The sequence below is a fragment of the Equus quagga genome, chromosome 2, assembly GCF_021613505.1.
Source record: "Equus quagga isolate Etosha38 chromosome 2, UCLA_HA_Equagga_1.0, whole genome shotgun sequence".
Classification (NCBI taxonomy): domain Eukaryota; kingdom Metazoa; phylum Chordata; class Mammalia; order Perissodactyla; family Equidae; genus Equus; species Equus quagga.
Window position 1 is genome coordinate 117,266,728 of NC_060268.1, and position 12,795 is coordinate 117,279,522.

At 38.7% G+C, this 12,795-nt stretch overlaps 1 protein-coding gene across 1 annotated transcript in view; it reads right to left on the bottom strand.

Moving 5' to 3' along the window:
* Positions 1–472: 472 nt before the first annotated feature.
* ABCB10 (ATP binding cassette subfamily B member 10) overlaps positions 473–12,795 on the bottom strand; it is a 40,064-nt gene continuing 27,741 nt past the window's right edge. Inside the window, exons 11-14 of the mRNA XM_046654242.1 lie at positions 7,776–7,956; positions 4,649–4,692; positions 2,873–2,907; positions 473–2,383 (exon numbers count right to left, since the gene is read on the bottom strand). Of these exons, the coding sequence (XP_046510198.1) occupies positions 2,152–2,383; positions 2,873–2,907; positions 4,649–4,692; positions 7,776–7,956 (492 nt within the window). The 3' untranslated portion in view covers positions 473–2,151. The remainder of the gene's footprint in view (positions 2,384–2,872; positions 2,908–4,648; positions 4,693–7,775; positions 7,957–12,795) is intronic.

A 12,795-nucleotide genomic window follows, 5' to 3' on the forward strand; every position in this document is an offset into this window, starting at 1 on the left:
CACAGTGTTATTAACAACACCTCTGTGATATTTAGCTATTTTCTTGTAGTTAATTTGTATCTGCCTTACCTTTCTTTCTAAACTAGAAGCTCCTTGATGGCAGATACTGCGCCTGACTCATCTGTCATCAACACCACAGCACAGTTCCTTGTCCATGGTGGGGCAGGGGATACTTATTTACTGAACTGAAGCAACTAAATGCAATGTTTATCAATAACAAACAAATAAGAGCATTAACACTCTTAGATAAGGAGGAAAGACACAGAACTTATAATTACTACTTACTTTTCTATATTTGTAATGATGTTATATTTGTATAATATATATATAATATAATATATATATAATAATAATGTAATATTTCTATAATGTTATATTTGTAATGTTTTTCTTTATTCCTGAGTCTCTATAGCCAAATTCTAGTAAGAAACTGAATGTAGTAAAAAGTTTTACCAGCAGTGACAGACACAGATGAAGTTCATTATAAATTTTAATCCATTATATAAAATATTACCTAAAGACACAACTGAACATCTTGTATTAGAAAATAAAACATAATGATCAAATCCAATTTTGTAAATGCTTCTATGGCACAAAGAGATTTCCCCCAGATCCAACCTTGTAATTGTGTTTTGCCTGCTTTCTGAGAACCACACCATAATAGCAAACTGTATAAAGAATACAAGTAAAGCTTGTTAAAATGATTGTCATTGATGTACTGTTTACAATTCAAAGAACAATGAGTTCATTCATTCACTGAATTCATTCTGTTCATTAATAAGTGCCCATACGTAGAATGAAATATTCCATGCTTATCATGGAATAGTGGTTTCTTTTTCCAGTACAATCAGGGAACTAATGAATACTTAGTACATGAGAAATCTTCCATTTTCATTACATCAACATGGTTACCTCTTAGGCTCTGGCATCATCAATGTAGAAAAAGCACTTTTTCTTGAGGCAACAGTAAGTTACCAGCACAAATGAAATATGGCAAATCCAATGGTTGTCAGCATTACTTTAGGAATTTTAAGACATTTAGGTGAATAAAACTATAACCATAAATAAAAGAAAAAGTGTTATTGTCCTCTTTTCAGAAGAGTGACAAGTTCTTAAGGTTTCTTGATATTCTGTAGAATAGCAAGAACTTCTAAACTTTCTTCAAATGTTTTAAGGTTGAAAATTACAGTTATACTATTTGGATTTTAGCTTCACTGAATGAAATTTCAAAAGTATTTACCTGATAAAAAGCTACAAAATTTGGCTAAGAATTATAAATTTTTAAAGATAATTTTCAAAGTACATGCCTTTAGATAACTTAAATGTAAAATTCATTTTTCCACCATTTTTTGATAATACTTAGCATTTCATGCTTCGCTTCCCAAAGTATTCATAGAAACAAATAGGTGAATAATGAAAATAGTGGTTTTCCTATTCAAAAGATGGGGCTTCTTCCCTTTTTAAAACTCATCAATCTCTCATGTGCCAAAATGTTGAAAATTGCACACTTTCAGATACAGTCTCATCCCAGAGGAACACCTTCCTAAACTTTCACACCTTTGAAGACACAGGAGATGGGGAATATAAATGCCCCCTTCTGGCCATGTCACGTTAACTATTTCTGTTCACATACTAGTGAGGTTTGCCTCATGAGATTAGCAGGATGAAAAAAAAAGTCAGGTTTTCCTCTTCTGGTACACTGGCTAGTAAAACCAGACCCAAGTAGGTAGAATACTACCAAGAGAATTACACAGTGATTGGCAAACTGGCCTAAAATAATTAGGCTTTTTATTTATAATTCCCTTTTAAAAGTTGTCATTTGACAATAGCTTCAGTCTATAACAGCAGGTAAAAAAAAAATGAGGTTCCATGCTATATTAATTAAAATGTGCCAAGATAAAAGAAAGTACAAAACCTGAAAATCACTTCAGTGCTGTAGACATTTAGAAAGTTACAATTATTAAAATTCTGAATAAAAAGGTCTTGAGAACAGATACATCTCAAAACAATATTTTACACACTTTGTAAAAAACAGGCATATTTCAAATAACTTGTATGATTTACAGATTTCATACTGTCTCTAAGGTTTTTTTCCCGCAATGCTGTTTCGCTTTAAAGTCTTTCATATTCCGTTTACCAGGACTTGCTTCTTTATGCTAAAATAAAACTTTGTTTGTTCATTAATTTTCTGTATATTCCATCAGGTTTTGAAAGCAGTTCTTCATGTTTCCCACATTCAGTAATTTTTCCTTGGTCAAGAACAGCCACCATATTAGCATTCTTGATGGTAGACAAACGATGGGCAATAATTAACACTGTTCTTCCTTCCATTAGTCGATCTAGAGCTTCTTGTACAAGGTACTCATTTTCAGCATCCAGTGCACTTAAACAGGAAAACCCATGTGAGAAAGCAAAGATGTCAATGCCATGCATACTGTATACTCATGTATTTCCTGTTACACATACAGTAGCCCTTCAGTCACAGTGAACTTTTACGTGATCAAAATCACAACATGTTGTGTCTACTATATACATTTTATATTATAAAGATACTATTAAAAAGAAGCACAGGACCCTTGATTTCCAAAGAACTACCGACACGTAAGTAGAACAGCATTCTGCACAGCTGCTGATTAGAGTGATTAAGGAGTCATCATAAATGTGTCTGGATTGGAACTAGGACCCTCAACTCATGACTCAGCCCATCCGCTGCCTCCTAGATGTCATTATTTATTCAGACTCGGTCACTTTAGAGTGTAAGGGTGAAAAAGGTATTTTTCAGCTGTATCACTTTGAAGTATAGAATAATACGTTTTCTGTAAAGGAAGAATTTGGTTTAATACAATTACACATAGTATTAAGATATCCTCACCTGGTTGCTTCATCTAGTAGAAGAATTTTGGGATTCTGAGGAAGGAAAAACATTAAAAATAAAACATAATTTTATTAGAAAAACACAAACTCTCAGTAATAAGAAGAAATGAAGTACTGATACATGATACAACATGATGAACCTTGAAAACATTCTGCTAAGTGAGAGAAGCCAGACACAAAATGCCACATATTGTGTGCCTCTATTTATATATGTTCATAATAGGCACATCTATAGAGACAGAGGGTAGATTAGTGGGGCTGGAGTCAATGGGCAAATAAGGAAGGGTGTGTGCATGACTGCTAAAGGATATACGGTCTCTTTTTGGGGTGATGAAAATGTTCTAAAATTGATTATGGTGATGGATGCCCAATTCTGAACACACTAAAACCCACTGAATTGTACACTTTAAGTCAGTGAATTATATAGTATGTGAATTATATCACAATAAAGCTGCTATAAAAGAAGAAAAAAAACTCGTAAGTGTCTGAGATAAGCACATAAATGGAAGAGTTAGAGATGATTTTAAACCATTATCACAGTAATCATTGAACTGGATATTGTTTATAGTAGTTTTATCCTGATGGCCAATCAACTAACAGTGTGAGGTGGGGATCTAAAGTGAGTGAGAGAGAGTCTAGACTCTCAAGGTCCTGCTTATAGTTTATTTAGGAGTATCACTTAAAACTGAGAAAAAATGAGAGTAAGTGGATGTATATAAGACATTAAATTCTAGCTTTGCCTAGGAATCTGTCCACAAGAAATGAAACACGTGTCAACACAAAAACCTGTACGTCATTCCCCCAGAGCAGCACTAGTCACAATAGCCCCAGGCTGGAGACAACCCAAATGCTCATCAACTGGTGAACAATAAACTGTGGTGCAGCCATACAAAGGAATACTGCTCAGCAATAGAAAGGAAAAAGCACTGACATAGGCCTCAACATGGAGGAACCTCACAGACATCACACTAGTGAAAAAGGCCAGATGCAAAAGGCCACATCTTATCTGATTCCATTTATGTGAAATGTCCAGAAAGGGCAAATCTGGACAGACATTTGAAAGTAGATCAGTGGTGGGCTCAGGGTGTGAACGGGGAAAGACTGCAAATGGGTACAAGGGATCTTTTTAGGGTGATAGAATTATTCCAAAATTGGATTGTGTGATGGTCAAGAACAACTCTGCAAATTTACTGAAAGTCACTGAAAAGTACATTTAAAACTGGTGAATTTTATGGTATGTAAGTTTTGCTTCAATAAAACTGTTTTTAAAAAAATCACCTATAAATCTGAGAGTAGTTATATGACAAAGGGGAAGCCCATCAAATCCTAAAAAAATCCAGTGTCTATGAGTTTCAGCTGAAATGGCTTTTCCCCCTCAGGAGGCTTGTGTCAGTATTTCAAGTCTGTAGTATTCTGTTTAGCAGTTGACTACAAATTATACAAGTAAGCATACTTATTGCTTTGATACTTTGATATAATCACTGTTTCACTGATTAAGACTATATGCTTCTTGATGGGATGTCCATGTGTTAAACTTTTCTCCTCTCACAACCCTAGCACAGTGCTGGGCTCCTAAGACCCAAGAAATACTTGTTAAATTTGGACAACATGCACTTAATGCAACTCTCAACTCATCTTTCACCAGAAGTGTCACCCATATATCTACCATCCCCCTCCAAAAAAAGGAAGAAGAAGAAAAATAGTAAATTAAAATTACAAGGACCCTAATCAAAAACAATAAGAGAAAAAGCCAGCCAACTGGCCTCAGGCTTACCTTAAGCAGAGCACGAGCAATTGCAATCCGCTGTTTCTGCCCACCTGACAATGACAATATTTTTTTTAATTGAGAGCCTTAACAAAAATTCTTGTTAATAGGCTTTTCTGACAAGCCACGTGGCAATCTGAAGGTAGCTTCTTCCAGTTAGTCATAGCTGGGATAGATGGTATAACAGAAACCTGTTTTTTAAATATTCTGTCTCCTCATTGACCTCAAAATTAATAACATCAATTATCACAGCTAACATTTACTGAGGAGTTTCTACGTACCAGGTATTTTCTAAATGCATGACACGTATTATCACATTTAATCTTTAAAAAAATCCTATAAAGTAGGGGCCGGCCCGGTGGCGCAGCGGTTAAGTTCGCACGTTCCGCTTCTCGGCAGCCCGGGGATCGCTGGTTCGGATCCCGGGTGCGGACATGGCACTGCTTAGCAGCCATGCTGTGGTAGGCGTCCCACGTACAAACTAGAGGAAGATGGGCACGGATGTTAGCTCAGAGCCAGGCTTCCTCAGCAAAAAGAGGAGGACTGGCAGTAGTTAGCTGAGGGCTAATCTTCCTCAAACAAACAAAATCCTGTAAAGTAGATGCTATAACTATGCCCTTTACACAGATGAAAAGCTGAGATGCAAAGTAACCTGTCCAAGCTCCCACAGTTGGTAAGTGGCAGAGCCGAGGTCTGACCCTACACAGTGTGAAGGGCTATGTTTTTAACCACAACACATATCGCCCCCGTAATAGAATAACCAGTGTAGCAAGGAAACCAAACACTCAAGATGTTTAGAAGTTTCTGAACATACGTGAAATGGATGGGAGCAAAGGGCACCAGTGACGCTGGGATTGTGATTCTACTGCTTGACCTCAGAACACTGCTCTTGATACCTTCCACTCCCACCTTATGCTCTTCCTTGCCCTGTCCCAGGGAACAACTGGCACGTAGAGTAGTTTGTGTATATGCATGAAACTGAGGTAACAAATAGAGTAGGCCACTCTAACCCCCACTTTTTAAAACTCAAATTCTACTAAAAGCAAGGGAGCAAACTGGGGAGTGAGAGTGAGGGCAATGTAGACAGGACAGACAGAGGTAAGCAGCAAGTCTGTGATAACCCCCTGACTCACCTCTGTCTCACACCCCTGTCTACCTTCCTCAGGAACACGACTCCTGACTTGAAACTGCTAAAGTCTCAGCAGTACTCCGGACTCGCTCCTCCCAACTTATTTACTTTCAGAAAACTCAATTCCATTTTTGGTGATGAAAACACTGCTTTTTGGTTGATTTTATTGGCTGGACATACTTATTAATGGTAATTGCTAGATATTATATTATTTCATCTAAAAAGAAGTTCCTGGGGCCGGCCCCGTGGCCGAGTGGTTAAGTTCGCGCGCTCCGCTGTGGCGGCCCAGGGTTTCGCCAGTTCGGATCCTGGGCGTGGATATGGCACCGCTCATCAGGCCACGCTGAGGCGGCGTCCCACATGCCACAACTAGAAGGACCCTCAACTAAGAATATACAACTATGTACCAGGGGGCTTTAGGGAGAAAAAGGAATACAATTTTTTAAAAAACACCTTAAAAGAAGTTCCTCATTTACAGCTGAAAAGTGTGGTGCTGCTAAAAGCTGTCCTCAAACATGCAACAGTGTGCTCACAGCAAGGAAGCAGGGAGGTCCTTTCTCTCGGAAGTTCCCAGAGCGCTGGGGGAGCCTGAGTGCTCTGAGGGGGGTGGGCAGAGCAGCCAGCCAAGGGCTCTGGTCAGCTCTGAGGAGTCCCTGGGGCCAATGGTGCACTGGGCATCTGTGCTAGACAGCATGTGGATGGAAACTTTGGTTATTTCACTCTGCAAAGGAGGATGAGAATCCTGGTGGAGGGAAGGACACGTGGAATCTGTTCCAAGGGGGAAGGTGGGACAGAGTACAGTGGCTCCCAGCCCCTCGCCTCAGTGCTCAGGGACTTTGGCATGGGCAGCATCAGCTGGTCCTCTGCCCGAGGACACGTTTCCGAGATGCGGTAGCAGTTCACCTTTACACAGCAATGTGTGATTCTACTCCTGCAACTTTCCAAATCTACCAAAAGCATCTTCTCACCTAGTGCCTACAGTTTAAAAAAAATGATACACAATAAACCTCAAATATTTTTGTGTTAAATTTTCTGTGGTCTAACTTCAAGCAAAAAGTTTAGAGTTGGAAAGGACTATTGCTCTAGTCCAGCCTGTCAGCCTTCGCTCTGACATCCTCTGCTCAGACACTTCCAGCGACACAGAGCTCATCGTGGAAGAGAGCATGTTTCAACATTTGTAATGAAAAAAATATCTGTATTTAACCAAAAATTTATTCCCCTTTAAGTTCTGCTCATTGGTCCCACCTCTGGACTCTAAAGCAATACAAAATAAGTTTTCTCTTTCCCTCCTGAACATGCAGCACCCATAACACACTACAACACATTAGATGTGCTCTGATGTCACAGGGAACAGCGACTGTGCCTCTGCTGTGGGTCCTCCATTCATCTAGTAGGGGGCACGGCAAACCACACCATGGGCTGCTCTGGACCAGGCCGTTTGTCATGGCCCTCAAGCTAAGAGTGCTGCTTATACCTTGAAGGGGTTGTTAAAAAAACAACAACAAACAATATGTGATAGAGACCTTGTGTAGCCCATAAAACCTAAAATACTCTCTGGCCCTTTATAGGAAAAGTTTGCCCACCCCTGGTCTAAAATGGAAAGTCAAAGTGGGGGATAAAGAACTCTTTCAATCTCAGGTCTGTTCCTGAATCACAGTCCTTGCCTCCCTGGACAAATCATGCTGCCACCCTGCATCTGCCTCATTTTCTACAATTCTTGACAATCTAGAGTTACAAAACACATCTTTTCTCAGATGAGAAAAAAGCTGCTGTGGCTGAGTACGACTCAATGGGACACTCAGTGGGAATTTGGGAACACCTTTGGGGTGGAAAGTGAAGAAAACTTGGGAGCTGTCCACATACAAAAGGGATTTTAGAAACTGGGAAGGCTAATTTCATAGACTCTAGAGACAAGAGACTAACTAGAAACTAATACTGCCATATGAAATGTTTGGAGAGTTCTTTGGAACAGACAGTTTTTGCTACAAAATAGTAACAAAAAGGTACCTGAAAGGAGCACACCCTTTTCTCCGACCACAGTGTGGAAACCCTGAGGGAAATTCTGGATGAAAGCAGCTGCGTTGGCTGCATCAGCCACTTTCTCTACCTGCTCAGCAGTCACCAGAGAGGGGTCATGTGCACCATAAGCGATGTTCTCAGCAATTGAGCAAGAAAACAAAATTGGTTCCTACAAATTGGAAATAAAACATATTTATCACAAACTCCAAAACAGACTTCAAACACGTCTAATAAATATAGTGGAGCTTAGTATCATTCTTACATCTAAGAAACTATTAAACGGCTCCCAAAAAACATACACCATTTTCTTGGTTCTAATTCCTCATTCTCCATTAATTCACTAAGCTGACTTTTAAAAAATTCATATTTTACCATGAACAGGATTGATTTCCTAATCTGTAGTTCCCACCACACTACAGAACACAAGATCCCATAGCAGGTACCCACACAGCACCTGGCGCACAGTAGGCACTTTGTAATGCCAGTTCCCTCCCTGAGGAATTGAGAGGCACTGGAAGACCCGAGCCCATCTGCATTTTCCACCTGCCTGCCTCCCACTAAGGACGAGGGGGAATCCATCTCTATCCATTACTTTCTTTTTTTTAAATTGCAGTCATAATAGTTTATAACGTTGTGAAATTTCAGTTGTACATTATTATTTGTCAGTCACCATATAAATGTGCCCCTCTATCCCTTATGCCCACCCCCAGCTCCCTTCCCTGCTGGTAACCACTAATCTTTTCTCTTTATCCGTGTGTTAGTTTATCTTCCACATATGAGTGAAATCATATGGTGTCTGTCTTTCTCTGTCTGGCTTATTTCACTTAACGTGATACCCTCAAGCTCCAACCATGTTGTTGTGAACGGGACGATTTTGTCTTTTTTATGGCTGAGTAGTATTCCATTGTATATTTATACCACATCTTCTTTATCCAATCATCAGTCGATGGGCACTTGAGTTGCTTCCTTGTCTTGGCTTTTGTGAATAATGCTGCAATAAACATAGGGGTGCATAAGTCTCTTTGAATTGTTGATTTCAAGTTCTTTGGATAAATACCCAGTAGTGAGATAGCTGGCTCATATGGTATTTCAATTTGTACTTTTTTGAGGAATCTCCATACTGTTTTCCATAGTGGCTGCATCAGTCTGCATTCCCACCAGCAGTGTTTGAGGGTTCCCTGTCCTCCACATCCTCTCCAACATTTGCTATTTTTTGTCTTGGTGATTATAGCCATTCTAACAGGTGTAAGGTGACATCTTACTGTAGTTTTCATTTGTATTTCCTTGATGATTAGTGATGTTGAATATCTTTTCAAGTGTCTATTGGCCATCTGTATATCTTTGTTGGAAAAATGTCAATATCTTCTGACCATTTTTTGATTGGGTTGTTTTTGTTGTTGTTGAGTCATGTGAGTTCTTTATATATTTTGGAGATTAACCCCTTGTTGTATATATTATTTGCAAATATTTTCTCCCAGTTGGTGGGTTGTATTTTTGTTTTAATCCTGGTTTCCTTTGCCTTGCAGAAGCTCTTTAGTCTGATGAAATCCCATTTGTTCATTTTTGCTTTTGTTTGCCTTGCCAGAGTAGACACGGTATTCAAAAAGATCCTTCTAAGACTGATGTCAAAGAGTGTACTGCCTATATTTTCTTCGAAGAGTTTTATGGTTTCAGGTCTTAACTTCAAGTCTTTTTTGTGAATGGTGAAAGATAACGGTCTACTTTCATTCTTTTGCATGTGGTTGTCCAGTTTTCCCAACACCACTTCTTGAAGAGACTTTCCTTTCTCCTTTGTATGTTCTTAGCTCCTCTGTTGAAGATTAGCTGTCCATAGATGTGTGGTTTTATTTCTGGGCTTTCAGTTCTGTTCCATTGATCTGTGTGTCTGTTTCTGTACCAGTACCATGCTGTTTTGATTACTATAGCTTTGTAGTATGTTTTGAAGTCAGGGATTGTGATGCCTTCCAGCTTTGTTCTTTTTCCTCAGGATTGCTTTAGCTATTCAGAGTCTTTTCTTGCCTCATAAGAATTTTAGGATTCTTTATTCTATTTCCATGAAGAATGTCACTGGGATTCTGATGGGGATTGCACTGAATCTGCAGATTGCTTTAGGTACTGTGGACATTTTAATGATATTTATCCTTCTGATCCATGTGCATGGAGTATCCTTCCATTTCTTTATGTCATCATCAATTTCTTTCAATAATGTCTTAAAGTTTTCATTGTATAGCTCTTTCACCTCCTTGGTTAAATTTATTCCTAGATATTTTATTCTTTTTGTTGTGACTGTAAATGGCTTTGTATTCTTGACTTCTCTTTCTGTTAGTTTGTTATTAGAGTATAGAAATGCCACTGATTTTTCTAAGTTGATATTGTACTCTGCAACTTTGCTGTAGTTGCTGGTTATTTCTAATAGTTTTCTGATGGATTCTTTAGGGTTTTCTATATATAAAATCATGTTGTCTGAAAACAGCAAGCATTTCACTTCTTCATTGCCTGTCTGGATTTCTTTTATTTCTTTTTCTTGCCTAATTGCTCTGGCCAAAACCTCCAGTACTATGTCGAATAGTAGAGGTGAAAGTGGGCACCCTTGTCTTGTTCCTGTTCTCAGAGGGATGGCTTTCTATTTTTCCCTGTTGAGTACGATGTTGGCTGTGGGTTTGTCATATATGGCCTTTATTATGTTGAGATACTTTCCTCCTATCCTCATTTTATTAAGAGTTTTTATAAAAAAAATGGGTGTTGGATCTTGTCAAATGCTTTCTCTGCATCTATGGAGATTATCATGTGGTTTTTATTCATCATTTTGTTAATGTGGTGTATCACACTGATTGATTTGCAGATGTTGACTCATCCCTGCATCCCTGGCATAAATCCCACCTAATCATGATGTGTGATCTTTTTAATGTATTGCAGTATTTGGTTTGCCAATGTTTTGTTGGGGATTTTTGCATCTATGTTCATGAGCGATGTTAGCCTGTAATTTTTCTTCTTTGTTTTGTTCTTGTCTGGCTTTTGGATCACAGTGCGTTGGCCTTATAAAATGTGTTAGGAAGGGGGCCAGCCCGGTGGTGCAGCGGTTAAGTGCGCATGTTCTGCTTTGGTGGCCCGGGGTTCACCGGTTTGGATTCCGGGTGGGGACATGCCACCACTTGGCAAGCCATGATGTGGCAGGCATCCCACATATAAAGTAGAGGAAGATGGGCATGGATGTTAGCTCAGAGCCAGTCTTCCTCAGCAAAAAGAGGAGAATTGGCAGCAGATGTTAGCTCACGGCTGATCTTCAAAAACAAAAAAAAGTGTTAGGAATTGTTCAGTCGTCTTCAACTTTTTGGAACAGTTTGAGAAGGACAGGTATTAAATCTTCTTTGAATGTTTGGTAGAATTCTCCAGAGAAGCCATCTGGTCCTGGACTTTTACTTTTTGGGAGGTTTTTGATTACTGTTTCAATCTCTTTACATTGATTGGTCTATTCAGATTCTCTATTCTTGATTCAGTTTTGGGAGGTTGTATGAGTCTAAGAATTTATCCATTTCTTTTGGATTGTCCAATTTGTGGGCATATAGTTTTTCATAGTATTCTCATTTAATCCTTTGTATTTCTGAGTATGCATTGTTAATTTCTCTTCCTTCATTTCTAATTTTATTTATGTGAGCTCTCTCTCTTTTTTCTTAGCGAGTCTGGCTAAGAGCTTGTCAATTTTGTTTATCTTCTCAAAGAACCACCTGTTTGTTTCACTTATCCTTTGTACTGTTTTTCTTAGTTTCAACTTCATTTATTTATGCTCTGATTTTTATTATTTCCCTCCTTCTGCTGACTTTGGGCTCTGTTTGTTCTTCTTTTTCTAATTCTGTTAGGTATAGTTTAAGACTGCTATTTGAGATTTTTCTTGTTTGTTAAGGTGGGCCTGTATTGCTATGAATTTCCCTCTTAGGGCAGCTTTTGCTGCATCCTATATGAGTTGTATTATGTATTTTCATTTTCATTTGTCTCCAGATATTTTTTTATTTCTCCTTTAATTTCTTCAATGATCCATTAGTTGTTCAGTAGCATGTTGTTTAGTCTCCACATATTTGTCACTTTCCCAGATTTTTTCTTGTAGTTGATTTCTAGTTTCATAGCATTATGGTCAGAAAAGGTGCTTGATATGATTTCAATCTTCTTAAATTTATTGAAGCTTGCCTTGTTTCCTAACATATGGTCTATCCTTGAGAATGTTCCATGTGCACTTGAGAAGAATGTGTATTCTGGTATTTTTGGATGGAGTGTTCTACGTATATCTATTAAGCCCATCTGGTCTAAGTTTTCCATTTAATGCCACTATTTCCTTGCTGACTTTCTGTCTGGATGATTTATCCATTGATGTAAGTGGAGTGTTAAGGTTCCCTACTATTATTGTGTTGTTGTTAATATCTCCTTTTAGGTTTGTTAATAGTTGCTTTATATATTTTGGTGCTCCTGTGTTAGGTATATATATATATTCATAAGTGTTATGTCCTCTTGGTGGAGTGTCCATTTTATCCTTATATGCTGCCTTTCTTTGTCTCTCACTGCCTTTTTTATCTTGAAGTCTGCTTTGTCTAATATAAGTATGGCATCACCTGCTTTGTTTTGTTTCCCATTAGCTTGGAGTATCCATCTTCCCTCCCTTCACTTGGAGCCTGTGCTTGTCTTTAGTGCTGAGATGTGTTTCCTGGAGGCAGTATAGTGTTGGGTCTTGTTTTTTTTTCTTTTTCTTTTTTTTAGGAAGATTAGCCCTAAGCTAACATCTGCTGCTAATCCTCCTCTTTTTGCTGAGGAAGATTGGCCCTGAGCTAACATCTGTGCCCATATTCCTCTACTTTATATGTGGGATGCCACCTGAGCATGGCTTGACAAGCAGTGTGTGGGTCCGCACCCGGAATCTGAACCGGTGAACCCCGGGCCGCCAAAGCAGAATGTGAAAACTTAACTGCTGCGCCACTGGGCTGGCCCCAGATCTTGTTTTTTAATCCATCCCACCACTCTG